At 41.0% G+C, this 15,331-nt stretch overlaps 2 protein-coding genes and 1 long non-coding RNA gene across 7 annotated transcripts in view; all 3 read left to right on the top strand.

Moving 5' to 3' along the window:
* Positions 1-13,047, top strand: part of BRD8 (bromodomain containing 8) — a 33,401-nt gene extending 20,354 nt beyond the window's left edge. For 4 of the 5 annotated variants that reach the window (XM_032837617.1, XM_032837616.1, XM_032837615.1 and 1 more), the window contains 7 exons: positions 4,150-4,428; positions 5,649-5,912; positions 6,510-6,661; positions 9,711-9,800; positions 9,898-9,966; positions 11,526-11,703; positions 12,670-13,047. In XM_032837617.1, the coding sequence (XP_032693508.1) occupies positions 4,150-4,428; positions 5,649-5,912; positions 6,510-6,661; positions 9,711-9,800; positions 9,898-9,966; positions 11,526-11,703; positions 12,670-12,720 (1,083 nt within the window). In that variant the 3' untranslated portion in view covers positions 12,721-13,047. The remainder of the gene's footprint in view (positions 1-4,149; positions 4,429-5,648; positions 5,913-6,509; positions 6,662-9,710; positions 9,801-9,897; positions 9,967-11,525; positions 11,704-12,669) is intronic. The other variant, XM_032837614.1, reaches the window with a different exon arrangement.
* LOC116855161 lies at positions 4-2,019 on the top strand. The gene is made up of 2 exons (XR_004380304.1): positions 4-1,252; positions 1,636-2,019. It is a non-coding gene; the product is annotated as an uncharacterized LOC116855161 (long non-coding RNA).
* A 25-nt stretch (positions 13,048-13,072) lies between the features above and the next one.
* NME5 (NME/NM23 family member 5) overlaps positions 13,073-15,331 on the top strand; it is a 22,349-nt gene continuing 20,090 nt past the window's right edge. The window contains exons 1-2 of the mRNA XM_032837621.1: positions 13,073-13,120; positions 14,389-14,563. Of these exons, the coding sequence (XP_032693512.1) occupies positions 14,435-14,563 (129 nt within the window). The 5' untranslated portion in view covers positions 13,073-13,120; positions 14,389-14,434. The remainder of the gene's footprint in view (positions 13,121-14,388; positions 14,564-15,331) is intronic.

The raw sequence follows: 15,331 nt of genomic DNA, 5'->3' as shown, positions 1-15,331 counted from the left end.
AGTATTGAATGGCTGCAAGGGGTGGTGTTGCCACAGAGATTCTCAGCTCCTGCTGGGGGTGGGTGGCAGAGGGAAATCCAACATGCAGACTGTGGCAATGTCTTGAACTTCTCTTTATTCAGGTCATTGAATAAGAATCTGTCTCATTTTCTGCATTCCTGTCTTTCTGCATGTGTGTGTGTGTGGGCTGGGTAGGGACTATTTATGAGTTCATTGGACTGAAATGAAGTATTCTTGGTAAGGATCTAGGATACACCTGCTCCTCATTTTTGACTCCACCTTTTGCCAATTCTTTTCTTGTAAATAAGATTGCTCAGAGCAGCAGCTGCTAGCTGGCTTTTTATAAGTGTTCCTCATACCAGCAGATACTCAGCACATAATTTTTTTTCCTCTTCCCCAAATGTTGAGTTGCAAGACTGATGCCTGATACACAAATACTCAGTAAAATTTAAGGATATTAGTAACGATGAGTACTGCATACAGTAGTGGCTGGTAGAATTAGCGATATACTTAGTAAAGCTAGTCCTAAAGACTTACTGTTTTCCTCTGTGAATTGAATGACCCTCTGACTCTTGTTCATTATGGGGCCCTGAGGCGTGATGTAATGGAAGAGTGTCAGCTCAAAAACCACATGATCTTAAACTCACTGGATTATCTCTTGTAACCTTGTTTTCCTCATCTGTATGATGGTGCTATATAATGAGATACCTGTCCAGCCTACCTCACAGGGATGTTGTGAGGATAAAATGAGATCAAGGTATGGAACTGGCTTTGAAAAAAATTAAAGTGTTAAACAAATGCAAGGTGGTATTTTTATTGTTAATGTCGCCTCAAAGGCAGCTTATGTTCATGAGGTCTGAAAAGTTTAAGAGTCCTTGCATGTTAGAAATGTAAAAATGGCCTAGCCCAGCAAAAGTGTTCACTGATTCATCTTGCCTACAGGCATCAGCCTGTACCACGGACGGAACACTGTAATCTCCCTTCTTTCTTACTGGCCTGCAACAGTGACTCTGGATCCCCAAGCAATTGGCTGGCTGTTGCAAAGCTGGTTAATAGGATGTTTTATCTATTGAAGACAGCAAAGTATTGCACAAGAGGAAGGAGCTGGGCTGCAGGGAGAGAGCAGCAAATGGAAAGAAGCCTTCTGATTGCCCTGATCTCATGGAAAACAACTGTCAGGAGGTGCTAGGGAACTAGTGCCAGGGTCAGTCTGCAGGAAAGGCCTTTCTTATAGGGACCAACAGCTGGACAGGTATGTTAGCCAAGATCTCACTATCCACTCCCCTTTCTGACCCTCCCACCTTTCTTTTACTCTACCTGTTCTTTGAACACAGTTTGGGGCCTGGGTGGGATGACTGATAGTCATTCTTTGGGACCCCAGGTGAAACCCCAGTGACCTGTGTGGTGGGCAGGAGCAAAATAGTCTGTCCTGCTTTTCTTCTCACAAACTACTGCCAGGAGTTTTTTAGCCTACTCTGTGGGAAGACAGATCTGTACCTCTCATTTCCTGGATTTTTCCGCTGATTTCTCTTCCTTCTTCCCCAAGATACCACATCCCCAGCATTGTTGCAACTTTTTTCTTAACCTCCTGATCAACTCACTCATGCTCCCTTTCTTTGTCTGCCTGTCATCTAGGATGGGGGCACCAGGGGGCGCCGCTGTGCCATTGAAGCAGATATGAAGATGAAAAAGTGAAGCTTCAAAGTATCCTCATTGAGCTGAACCTGAAGTAGAAGTAAACAAGATAGAGCTTGGGCTTGTCGGCCCAGTTCCAGAAGTGGAAGTTACAGAAGAGGAGGCACGTGGGCCATGTGACATGAGCTGGGGAAACTCTCTCAGAGAGTTGGAGTAGCACAATTGCCTGTTGTAGGGCAAAAATCATGGGCTATGTTAATGTCCTAATGTGTAGCTAGCAGATTGTAGCTAGTTTGTACTGTCTGGTGAAGTGTACAGACTTTTTAAAACAAAACACCTGTGAAGTGTGTGTGTACACAATAAAGTGAAAGAAAAGAAAACTCTTAGCCTTTTGTGTTCTATGTGTATGTGTGTGTGTGAGAGGCTTGAGATTTTTTTCTGCATGATAGTTGTTATATCATCTGTGGAAATGAGATGATTGGGGGAGGAAGTGGTATTATAATATGAACTATTCAACAGCCTAGAGAAGGTAAGTAACCAAGATTGAATTAATAATTAATGTTTTAAAGTGTTGCATTGTGTATTGAGGATAATCTTATTCAGCTTTTCTTGAATGTTTTGGGAAAACTTAAGGTTTTCAGAGTTCTGTTTATGGTATTGCTTTTAATGAATATTAGAGCATGGACAGAGGTAGCACTGACCTTTATCTCAGACATTTGTCCTACTTAGTGTACTATCTTAGCAGGTGGTATTTCTAGGACAGTGTGACACTATTTCCTTCCTGATTCTATATGTAGGGTTCTTGTGTATTTTATAATTCATTTCTGTTTGAAGGCTAAAATCAGTTTAAGGGGAAGTTTATCTTCTGAGTTTATTCCAATTTTTGTTACTAAGTAAAAATTAACTCCATGAGGTGAACCAGTTAGGAGCCTTATATTACACAGAAATGGACATTAATAGGGTATTGTCTGGTACATTCAGTTTTCTTGAAAAAGATGTGTTTAAGAAAGATAATAGAAGTTACTGATTTTTCTGGCTTAAACTGTGAAGCTTGTTAGGATGCTAAGGAAGTAGAAGACACAGTCTTGTGGGGTGACAGAAGGGAAATCAATCCAAGAACTAGAAGATCAGTAATTATAATACAGGGGTGCCTACGTAGCTCAGTCGGTTAAGCATCTGACTTGATACCAGCTTAGGCCTTGATCTCAGGTTCAAGCACCTCATTGGGCACCACGCTAGGTGTGGAGCCTACTTTAAAAAAGGGAAAAGTATATTCCCAAAGCAGTCTATAAACTTGCATGTGGTACAAGTCATGAAGCCCTAAAAATGGGAGAAGATTGTAGAGGAGATCCATTAGAGGATACAGACTTTGGGTTGGTAGAGAAGGTGACAGATGTGCTTTACAGCACATTGGATTAAAGTTTAAGAAACTGACCAGGAGTTTTTGGCATTTATTTAGAACAGGATGGGCATTGAGAAAAGTTTCCGTGGATGGAAATTGATAAGTGGGCTTGTTGACTGAATATAAGAGAAGTAAAGAGGATTAGGAAAATAGTGTTGATAAGAGGGAAAAGGGAGTTTGGGAAAGAAAATGATTTTGGAGATATTCAGGAAGAGAAGTGATTTTAGTTAGAAATGTTAAAGCAGATGGTATGGCACCTTTGCGTACCTGGAAAAATGAGACCAGAATGCACATAAGAAGTAAAGGTGGAGATACAGGAGCTATTTGAGTAGAGATCAAAGTTGAAGCCTCAAAATGCAGACATTATTTTTAAGTATTAAGGAAGCAAAGGCCAGACAACATAAAAGAAGGATTTCCTGCAACTGGTAAAAGAGAGGAGGGAGGGGTCCTGGGGTGGCTCAGTCAGTTGAGTCTGATTCTTGATGTCAGCTCAGGTCTTGATCTCAGGGTCATGAGTTTGAGTCCCACACTGAGCTGCATGCTGGGTGTGGAGCCTACTTAAAAAGGGAGAAGAGAAAGGGGTAAGAAAACCAGGATAGTGTAGTGTAATGAGAGGAGGGGAAGATGACTTTTAAAACTTATACTGTACTCATTCTGAGAAGTGAGTTGGCTATGACTGGAAGAATGCCACAGATGATTTTAAAGTATGTTTTGAGGATTAAATGGTTGATTAAAAATGTGTATACACTTAGCAAAATATCTCTTGTCCCTTAAATGTATTGTCTTCCAGTTGAGTTTAGGGGTGACTGGGGATAGAAGAATTCTGTTCAACTAGCTATGCTCCTATACCTTTCTTTTGGAGTATGAGGAAACCCAAGAAAAAATTACTGGGTAATGCCTCTGTTACACTGTTTAACATGAGGCCTTTTCATTTTATTCCTAATGACAAACATTTCATCTCCTGATATCTCCCTTCAGTTAGCTTTTATTCTTTGTAATGGTGAGTAGAAAGAAGTTTCTGACCCCTCAACTTTGTACTGAAGATTGGAGATGAAAATGCCTTAGAAATAGCAGTATGAGTGAATTTAATGCATTTTTCTGTGTATTTACAGATGGGGCGTGAGTGGGTTTGGTTCGATTCGGAGCAAGACTATCCCAATGACTCTGAGCTGAGCAACGACTGCAGGTCCCTCTTCAGCTCATGGGATTCCAGTCTGGATCTTGATGTGGGCAGCTGGAGAGAAACTGAGGAGCCAGGGGCTGAGGAACTAGAGGAAAGCAGCCCAGGGAGAGAACCTAGTGAGCTGCTTATGGGGGACGGAGGCAGTGAGGAATCTCAGGAAGAGGCAGAGGAAGTCAGCCGTCAGAATCTCCTCCACTTTCTGTCTGAGGTAATGGGGAACCATTATTTCCAAAGTTGGGAGAGTCTCCACTTCCTAAGAGAATGCTTGCCCATACATACATTTCTACCACTCTTAATATTGTTTACTAAAATGCAAGCTCCACAGTGGCAGGAACTAAGTTAATTGTTATGTCTCTAGGACTTCGTGCTAATACACAATATGTGCTGAATATGTACTTTTTTTTTTTTTTTTTTTTTTTTTTTAAGATTTTATTTATTTATTTGACAGAGAGATCACAAGTAGACAGGGAGGCAGGCAGAGAGAGAGGAGGGAGCAGGCTCCCTGCTGAGCAGAGAGCCTGATGCGGGACTCGATCCCAGGGCCCTGAGATCATGACCCCAGCCGAAGGCAGCGGCTTAACCCACTGAGCCACCCAGGCGCCCTGAATATGTACTTTTTGACTGAATGTTCTAAGATCCCAGTCATAAGGAGCCCAAGGTCATAGGAAGTGGACTGCCTTATGAATATCTGTTGCAATTCATTTTTCAGAGTCATGGGAGGTGACACCCGAACTTTGGAAGGTTATAACATTATGACTTCAAGGCAATATTTTACAGTGTCCTTATTACCCTGGTTTAGGGCTGAAGGCCAGAAATAAACCGAATTGGATAGTTTATATTTATGTGGCAACTTAACACATTCGGGAGAACCTAGGTCAAGATAAATCCGTATTATGTGTTGCTACTTCTTTCTGCAAAGTCTGTGGAGGAAAAATTTTCAACAGTTTTCTTGACTGCCACTCCCATTTGATCAGAGTTGACACTTGACATGAAAAATTAGAGCACAAGCTCTTTGAAGAGGCAAGAAATAGATCTATCTTGTTTACTATTAGGTTCCTAGCAACTAGTTCAGTGTCTGGGTATCTGAGTTATTTTATACATCTTATTTTTTTTTTTGAAAGATTTTATTTTTTTATTTGAGAGAGAGCACAAGCCGGGGGTGTGTCAGAGAGGGAGAAGCAGGCTCCCCACTAAACAGGGAGCCTGATGTGGGGCTCAATCTCAGGACCCTGGGATCATGACCTGAGCCGAAGGCAGACGCCCAATCCACTGAACTACCAGGAGCCCCTTTTTTATACATTTTAATTGATGGAATGAATTAATCTGTTTGCATCTCAAACTGAGTCATAGTGGCAATGTAATCATGTAACGTTATTGATATATAGATAATGGTCTCCAGTGGTGTTCCTATGCATACTATGATTGCAGGTAGCTTATTTAATGGAGCCATTGTGCATTAGCAGCAAAGAATCAAGTGAAGGTTGCTGTCTTTCATCTGGTACCAGACAACAAAAGGGAAGGGAAATGGAAGCTATTGAGAAAGAAGAGTCATGCAGAGAGCCTGAACAGCCTTCAGCAAGGGTAGACCCCGTGGTATTTGAGAAGTCACTGGGAGAAAATGGAAGGCCAGAGGTGGCTTCAGCACCCTCAGATATTTGTGTAATTCAGCCACTAACCACGGAGAGTGAAGAGGTGAGTGAGTAACTTAAACCAGCTGGCTGATTGGTCCTCTACCCAGGGAGGCAGGACACATAGTTACTGCATGCAGGCTAACCCCAGAAAGTTTGGGTTCCTGGGGGGAAAATACAGGTTTCAGCGCCCTTAACTGTAAATGTTTTTTCACTGTAAATGGAGTAGTGGTGCTCTCTCTACCTTAGGTTTGCTGTGAAGTTGAAGTGAGACATTTCATGTAAAACACTTCGCTTAGTGCCTGGCTCACAGTGAGCAATCGATACACTTTAGAATGTCATTATGTTGAATATTAGGCCAGCAACTCCAGGGCCATACTGACAGTTTTAAAAGGATACAACATCCACCTAGAAATTAGTATATTGGTCTTTTATTTTATCATGGGATACAGAATCATAGTTCTCTGGCCAAATTGTCAACAAGAATTCATTGACTAAGGTCTGGTTAAGTCATCTTTCTCCAATCTCTTGTATAGCTTTATGTAATTGACCCTTTCCACCTTAAAGTCAGCCTTCATTTACCCCCATGCAAGTAAAATTACCTTGCAGATAGTAAATCTCTTTGTAAAGATCTCTTTGTTTCTTGGCATTCCCCGGGGAGGTTCAGGAAGAATCCAAAGAGGAGGACCAGGGTGAAGGGTATGTGTCAGAGGTGGAAGACCAGCCCTCTTCAGGTGAGTGTGATGATGGCTTCAGCATTCAGGAGACTCCTCTGGTGGATATCCTTTTCAGCCGGGCTACCTCTTCAAATTTGTAAGTATGGATTTTTATCCAAGATTGTTAAGATTCACACTTTTACTTCTGTTTATGCCTACTTGAATTCATTACCATGAACATGGATTACTTTTGTAAATTAATAAAAAGAAATTAAAATTTGGAGAACACTAGGAATAGAACTAAATATAACTTTATTGTATAAATAGAAGTCTATTATGTTTTCCTCTTATGAAACAAATCTGTTTCAGGCATCTGGCTGGCTCAGTCAGTCGAGTGTGTGACTCTTGATCTTGGGGTTGTAAGTATAAGCCCCATGTTAGGCAAAGAGCCTACTTTAAAAAAAAAAAAGTTTCATTGACATTGAGAATCTCTTTCATAAATAACCTTTCTCTATTTTTTAAAAAATATTTTATTTATTTATTCGAAAGAGAGAGAGAGAGCATGCGTATGTGTGAGGCAGGGAGGGTCAAAGGGAGAGAAAGAGAGAAACCTTAGCAGACTGAGCTCAGCACAGAGCCTGATGTGGGGCCTGGTCTCACAATCCTGAGATCATGACCAGAGCCAAAACCAAGAGTTGGACGCTTAACCGACTGTGCCACCCAGGTGCCTCAATAAACTTTCTCTTTAATTACTGTATTTATTCAGGAAACATTGCCATTCAGATTGTCCCTCAAGTCTAATACTGAAACTGTACTTCTTTCAAAAATACTTAAACAACTCCTTGTAACTTGTAATTAAAAATTATTTTGAAGTATTGATCTCCTTTGTTTCTTTTTTTTTTTTTTAAAGATTTTATTTATTTATTTGACAGAGAGAGAAAGATCACAAGTAGGCAGAGAGAGAGTGGAAAGCAGACTTCCCACCGAGCAGAGAGCCCGATGTGGGGCTTGATCCCAGGACCCTGAAACCATGACCTGAGCCGAAGGCAGCGGCTTAACCCACTGAGCCACCCAGGCGCCCCTCCTTTGTTTCTTTTTCACAGATCCTGGGAAATTGTTTGTATAATTGTCTTCTTATAAATAATTATGAAGCTAAAGAGTACACTGTGGAAACTTAATTTTTTTTTTTTTAGTAAAGGAAATTTTTTTTTTAAGATTTTATTTATTTATTTGACAGATAGAGATCACAAGTAGGCAGAGAGGCAGGCAGAGAGAGAGGAGGAAGCAGGCTCCCTGCCAAGCAGAGAGCCTGATGTGGGACTCGATCTCAGGACCCTGAGATTATGACCTGAGCCGAAGGCAGAGGCTTAACCCACTGAGCCACCCAGGCGCCCAGGAATTTCTTTTTAAATCAGAAAAAAAAAGTTTTTGTTACGGTAATAAATAGTTCCTTTTCTGGGCCTGGTCTTGTATCTATATACTGAGAGAAGATAGCATGAAGTGTTGTTTTTTTAAGTAGCAGATTTCAAAATTCTGTTATGCAAGTAGAACACAGCTTAATACCTACGTTGTTGAAGAATTGCTTCCTTTGCTTTTCTGTAACGTCCTGTGTAAGTATGAACAGAGGGCATATATGATGACTTTCCAGAAAACGAGAAATCTCTAATCTGGGACATTTTATCTCATGACATTTTAGTACCTTGAATGGCAAAATCCACGTTCTTATTTTAGGATTTAGGATAAACATGGAATATTTATTAGAAAACAATAGATAATAGTAATTGAGTCTCCTTGGCCAGATGACTTAAGGGAAATAAAAAGCTGAGATTTTGTGTTACAATCAGGCAAGTTTAAAACTACTTTGAAAGATAGACGTTCTCCAGGCTCCTCTTTTCTTGGTTCCCCTTAGTTGGTACTAACTCTCAGGAAAAAATAGAAGTAGAACCTGTGGAGCACCACTCTAAGCCTGCAGGTGCTTTCTGTTCCCATGTTTTTACTTGTTGCCTGACATGCATTTCCAAATAGGTGGAAATAAAGATAAGCTAGGGATTATTTCTTAAAATATTACAAAGGTGATAAATTATGAGGTTACAAAACCTAAGGCAGTACCTTTCATATAATGGAAACTTAATACCATTTGTGTGGATATATGAACAAAAATGCCCTGGTACCAAGGAACTGTTATTCATTCTGGTCAACTGACCAGAAATAAAGGAAGAGGTTTGTTTTGGTCTTTAAATGCCTTGTTCTGATAGGGTTCTGGATTTAAGGACAGTTGATTTTTGTGTATATAATTTAGATGCAGATGAGATACCATATCCTGAAACTGGATAGTTGTTTGGAATTGTTCAACTTGGAGAAAGATAAAATGAGATGTGAGTTGTGCTTGAATGGACACACACCATATGGTATATAAAACACAAAGAGGGTGTGAAACTTTAGGTTTAAGAAGAACCCATTTTGAGAGATTAATGCAATATATTAAGTAGGAAGTATAACATAATGTTAAACTTTGGAATAAAGAGAAAACTTGTGAACTGGGAAGATTATAAGATGAAATAAAACATTGGACAGTAGCACCTGGAAGAAAAAATAACTAGACCATTTAGCCCAGAGAAAGAAGGGCCATGAGGAAAAATGAATTTTTTTTTAGGTATTTTGTTAGTGAAAAGGAGAAATATGTAAATTGTATAGAATTCAGATGAAACATAAGGGAATTCCCTAAGATGTATAACCAAGTATTTCCTTCTTAGGAAATGTAGGAGAAATGCTTATTACTGTGGCATGTTTCTGCATAAACATAGGACCAGATTCATTTCCGAAATACTTAATGCTATGAAATATGTGAGCACTTACTATGTACCACGCACTTGGGGAGCATCAGTGAACAAAGACTACCTCATGCACCAGTTTTTTAGAGTCACAAGTGCTGAAGAGCAAATCAGCAAGAGTCCAAAAGACAGAAGCAACTGTAGATTGATAGTAGAAAATAACTATTTCATTAGGTAATAGTGACCGGTAAGAGAATATTTGTAGTGTTTGGGTTCTCTTATGGAAGGATTAAATATGTTTTAATTTCTGGTGTTAGTTCCTTCCCATATTAAGTAGGAGCACTATATAATGAGGAAATCTCTTTACCTACCTGGGAGAGACAGAATACCATATGTGAAGTTACTGTTTCCTTTCTGTCCTGTTTTATCATATAGGTCTGATATAGGCCAGAGTGACCCTGTTCAGGATCACTTGTTATTTAAGAAGACTCTCCTGCCAGTCTGGAAGATGATTGCCAGTCACAGGTAGGTCTCCAAGCCACTCTTGGCCTTCACAGTCACTCTTCTCATTTGAATGACTTTCCAGAGTTTCTTCATTCTCTCAGAGTTTGTCCCTTAACAGGTTCAGCAGTCCTTTTCTGAAGCCTGTGTCAGAAAGGCAGGCCCCAGGATACAAGGATGTGGTGAAAAGGTCAGTGGAAAAGGGGTCAAGAACAGTTGGTTGCTTCTATATCTGTCTTTTCAAACTTTATTTCTGATCCATCCATCTTTCTTTCTTCCTTCCTTCCTCCCTCCCTCCCTCCCTCCCTTCCTTCCTTCTTTTCTTTCGATTTTATTTTTAAGTAATCTCTACACCCAACATAAGGCTCAAACTCACAAACCTAAGATCAAGAGTCACATGTTCCACCAATTGAGTCAGCTAGGTACCCTGATCATTTCTTTATTTCATTTAGATTACTTACAAACTCAAGATATATTTTATATCTGAACATGTTCGTAAAGTAAGGGTAAGCTTGGTCTTCATTTGAGAAAGAATGCAGAGAACAAAAGGATAATAATAGGCTTTTTTTCTTTTTTAGTATTGATTTTTTTTTTTAAGATTTTATTTATTTATTTGACAGAGAGAGAGAGAGATCACAAGTACACAGAGAGGCAGGCAGAGAGAGAGGGGGAAGCAGGCTTCCTGCTGAGCAGAGAGCCCAACGTGGGGCTCGATCCCAGGACCCTGAGATCATGACCTGAGCCGAAGGCAGAGGCTTAACCACTGAGCCACCCAGGTGCCCCTTAGTATTGATTTTTAAGTAACATCCATTCATTGTAATCTTCCATAGCCTTTGATAGCTTTTGGTACTTTCTTTTGGACCAAAGCTTTAAAAAGAACACTATATTCATCAAGCCGTTATAAGTATGCTAAGGCAAAGATGGTAATACAAAATGGCTATTATAAACATTGATAGCATTATTTTGGATTTTTATAGCATAAGTCATTAAAAATGCTGTCATAAACCAGTGTTTTAATGGAGTATAAAAGATCAGGAAAGCACCTTTGGACACAGACTCTTTCATTCTATACGTGAGGAAAGTAAGGCTCAGAGGAGCTCATGACTTGGGGTGATCAACAGTGAATAGCAGAGCTAGAACTAAACCCTAGATTCTTAACCTCCTAGTTCAGTCCTCTTTCTACACTGTTATGTCTTCCCTTATCTACTGTCTCTCTGTGTCTCATTAGTTATTTATCTAAACATTCACTTGATTCACACTCTTTTCCACAAAAGAAGAAAAAAATTCTTAGCTTTTGAGTATATAGTAAGAGCAGCAGATTAAACAACTTGTATAGGACTACACATTGAATAGTCAGTAACTCCTCTGTGACAGACTAATCATGGGTCTCCTTACAGTGCCCTTCCTACAGGGGTATAGTTGCCTCTGGAGTCAGGCTGCTTCTAAATTGGAATCCAAGCTGTGTGACTTTGAGCAAGTACTTAACCTCTTTAGCATTGGTTCCCCACTGCCAGTTGGTGATAATAAAGTACCTAGCTTTTATAAGTTTACTGAGAGGGTCAAGTGAATTAATATACAAGGTACCTTGCACTTGGCAGGGTAAGCACTTGGCCTGTTGTAAAAAATCAAATGTTAGATGCTGTTGCTATTTTATTATTTGATGGGAATTAAGAGCTGGATCTCTAAGAGAGCATGTTAGGTCCCACATAAAGGTTTTGATTTCCTTTGGTTTCTCTTGGCCATCTGCAGACCCATGGACCTAACTAGCCTGAAAAGGAATCTGTCTAAGGGACGGATTCGCACCATGGCTCAGTTCCAGCGTGACCTGATGCTGATGTTCCAGAATGCTGTGATGTACAATGATTCTGATCATCATGTGTACCATATGGCTGTGGAAATGCAGCGAGAAGTCTTAGAGCAGATTCAGGTACTATATGTAGCGAGCTGTAAGAAAAAGGAGTACAACCTCTGGAATCTGATTTCAGAAAATCTGTGAGAATAAGAGCGATGTTAAGGTGACCTTGTTTTCTCAGAGTTTATGTTTTGTTTTTTGGTTTTTTTTGTTTTGTTTTGTTTTTAAAGATTTTATTTATTTATTTGACAGACAGAGATCACAAGTAGGCAGAGAAGCAGGCAGAGAAAGAGGAGGAAGCAGGCTCCCAGCTGAGCAGAGAGCCCGATGTGGGGCTCGATCCCAGGACCTTGAGATCATGACCTGAGCCGAAGGCAGAGGCTTTAACCCACTGAGCCACCCAGGCGCCCCTTTTGTTTGTTTTTTTAAATATTTTATTTATTTATTTGACAGAGATCACAAGTAGGCAGAGAGGCAGGCAGAGAGAGGGGGATGCAGGCTCCCTGCTGAGCAGAGAATCCAATGTGGGGCTAGATCCCAGGACCCTGAGATCATGACCTGAGCCGAAGGCAGAGGCTTAACCCACTGAGCCACCCAGGTGCACTTATGTTTAGACATGGTTAAAGGCCCTGAGGTATTGACATTGTACCTACTGCTTTGGAAAACTCTTAAGTCTCTGTAGGACCAGCTTTCATAAATAGTGAAGTAAACTAGTATAGGAAGATAGGCAGCAGTGGAGGAGTCTCAAGAGAGATAGGGATAGATAAGTAACTGGAGCTCCTGTTTCCAGGGCCTCAAGTCAGAGGGTTAAACATGCAGACCAAAGCTATACCTGTTGATATTAATGTATGTTCACACTGTCCCATCTACAGGGGTAAGACATGGTAGGCAGAAGATGACATTTGGGAGTTTCTTTTCTGGGAAGGAGCATATTTAAAAGGAAAAAAAGCATAGTCAAACCTCATTGCAGAAAAAGAAAATTGCGTTCAAATCTCTATAGTTTTTAAGATTCATAGCTTGCTATCTGCCTTGACTCTGTAGGTGCTGAGTATTTGGTTAGACAAAAGAAGAGACTTAAATAGTTTGGAATGAGAACCAGCCAGCTATGTGGATGATGGAAAACGTCTGGATAACCAGGAGCTGCTGTCCTGACCTTTTCTGGATTTGGGACCTTTTTCTGAGGCTCAGAGAAGATCCCAGTACTTGTTTACCAGTTTTCTGTTGCTTTTCTAGTAAGAAAAATGTGTTAACTCACAACCAAGGAGTCAAAGGTGTCTGTGGACATAATATAAAACAGAGAAAGCTGAGGTCTGGGGTTATGCCATAAATGTTGCTCACTTCTTTGTTCCGAAGGCTTGATTTAGATGTAACTAAATTAAGTCTCTTATAACTGTTCTATAAATAAATGTTATTTCACAAGTTGAAGATTGCTTTTTTAATGATTACAGAATCTGGGAATAAAAGGGACAACATCTGGTGTAATGACCGTAAGGTATTTGACGTGGGCTTCTTATATATGCTATCTGAAACGGGGTGGTGGGGGATGAGAGGAGAATGTCTACAATTTGTCTCATTATTTATAAAGATATAATTGAAGCGTCCTTTAAATGGCTAGGAGGGTAAAATAAGATGAGGAAAATGTTGGAAAATGTTTAGTGCTCGAAGATTGGCAGGGGGAATAAAGACGGGTGTAGGCTTGCTCCTTCCCTTGATTAAAAAGAACCACCCAGAGTCTGTGAGGCACTGTGCTGGGATTGGCCCTCTGCAGCCGCCGTCCCTGACCTGTGCTTTGGGTTTCCTAGCAACAAGCGGCGGTAGCCGGGCAGGAGTTGGTTTGGGTGCGCAATTGAGGGTTGTACTCGGGACTGCGAGTGAACCTGGAAAGGCCCTGGGACCTGGAGTTCCTCCTTTCTAACCAGGCGGGATCCGGTGTGTGGACTTCCAGGAGGGGCGGGGACCGGAGGCGGCTTACCTGCCCTGGGTGGAGAGTTGCTGCAGAGAGGAACACGCGGTCTTCAAGGCCTTCAGACTATCGCTTGGCCTCTGGACCTCAATGAAAGCGCTTAGGAAAACCAAGGGCACGAATTAAAGAGGTAGAGTAGAGGGTCGCCTGGGTGGCTTAGTCCTTAAACATCTGCCTTCGGTTCAGGTCACGATCCCAGGCTCCCTGCTCAGGGGAGAGTCCAGCTTCTTCTCCCACACCCATGCTTGTGTTCCGTGTCTCACTGTGTCTCTCTCTGGCAAATAAATAAAAATCTTAAGGAAAAAAAAAAAAAAGACATAGAGTAGAAATTATGTTGTTCTTAAAGTTCATTTATGAACCTAACACCTAACCTGGGGTTGGAACCCAGGAGACCCAGAGATCAAGAGTCACGTGCTCCTTGGACCGAGCCAGCCAGGCGCTCAGACATGTTATTATTGCGACGCTGCTCATAGAAAAAGGTTCGGCAGTTTGTAACTATAAATTAATAACATCAAGCGCCTAGTAATATATATTTTAAAAAATATTTTATTTATTCATTTGACAGACAGAGATCACAAGTAGGTAGAGAGGCAGGCAGAGAGAGAAAGGGGAAACCAGGCTCTCCGCTGAGCAGAGAGCCCAACGCAGGGCTCCATCCCAGGACTCCAGGATCACGACCTGAGCCGAAGGCAGAGGCTTTAACCCACTGAGCCACCCAGGAGACCCAAGCACCTAGTAATATTGTTCTTAATCACAGTTACATTAAATTTGGGGTGGGACGATGCATGTCGTTGCAGTTGATACCTGTGGACAATCTCCTAAGTTGTACCCTGAAAAGGCAGAATGGAGATGTCAATGCCACCACCTCAGATATATGTAGAAAAAACTCTGGCTATTATCAAACCGGATATTGTGGACAAAGAGGAGGAGATACAAGATATCATTCTCAGATCTGGATTCACCATTGTTCAGGTAACTCAGGGCATGATGATCATGTTTCTTTTTCTCTCTTTGCTCATTAAGAAAAAAAAAATGGGGGCGCTTGGGTGGTTTAGTGGTTGGGCATCTGCCTTAGGCTCAGGTAGTGATCCCAGGTCTTGGGATCTGGCTGCATTGGGGTTCCCTGCTGAGCAGGGAGCCTACTTCTCCCTTTCCCACTCCCCCTGCTTGTGTTCTCTCTCTCATTGTCTCTGTCAAATAAATATCTTAAAAAAATTTTTTTTTAATGCTTAAATATGTTAACTTATTTAGTGTCTTAGTACTTAGCACTAAACTTAGGTTTATTTTAACTTTATGTATTTATTTTTTAAGATTTTATTTGTGTGTCAGGGTGAGAACAAGCAGGGTGAGCAGCAGACAGGAAGCAGGCTCAGGAAGCAGGCTTCCTGCAGAATAGGGAGCCAGATGTAGGACTCTATCCCAGGACCCCACGATCATGACCTGAGCCGAAGGCAGCTGCTTAACCCACTGAGCCACCCAGGCATCCCTTATTTTAACTTTTAAGTGTAAAAGTTATATGTGTTAGTTTTAATTTTTTTTCATACTTCAAAAGGATATAAAATGAGAATTAAAATTCCTTTTCCCCCCTCTACACTAATACCCAAGTCTCAATCTCTAAGGAAAGACATCCTCTTAATGCTTTGTCCTTGCAGGATTTTTTTTTAAGATTTTATTTATTTGCTTGACAGACAGAGATCACAAGTAGGCAGAGAGGCAGGCGGGGGGGGGGGGGGGGGGGGG

Source organism: Lontra canadensis, unplaced genomic scaffold (assembly GCF_010015895.1).
Source record: "Lontra canadensis isolate GAN:19392208 unplaced genomic scaffold, GSC_riverotter_1.0 scaffold99, whole genome shotgun sequence".
Taxonomy (NCBI): domain Eukaryota; kingdom Metazoa; phylum Chordata; class Mammalia; order Carnivora; family Mustelidae; genus Lontra; species Lontra canadensis.
Note: the sequence above shows the minus strand (reverse complement) of the source record. Positions and strands in the feature narration are given on the sequence as shown.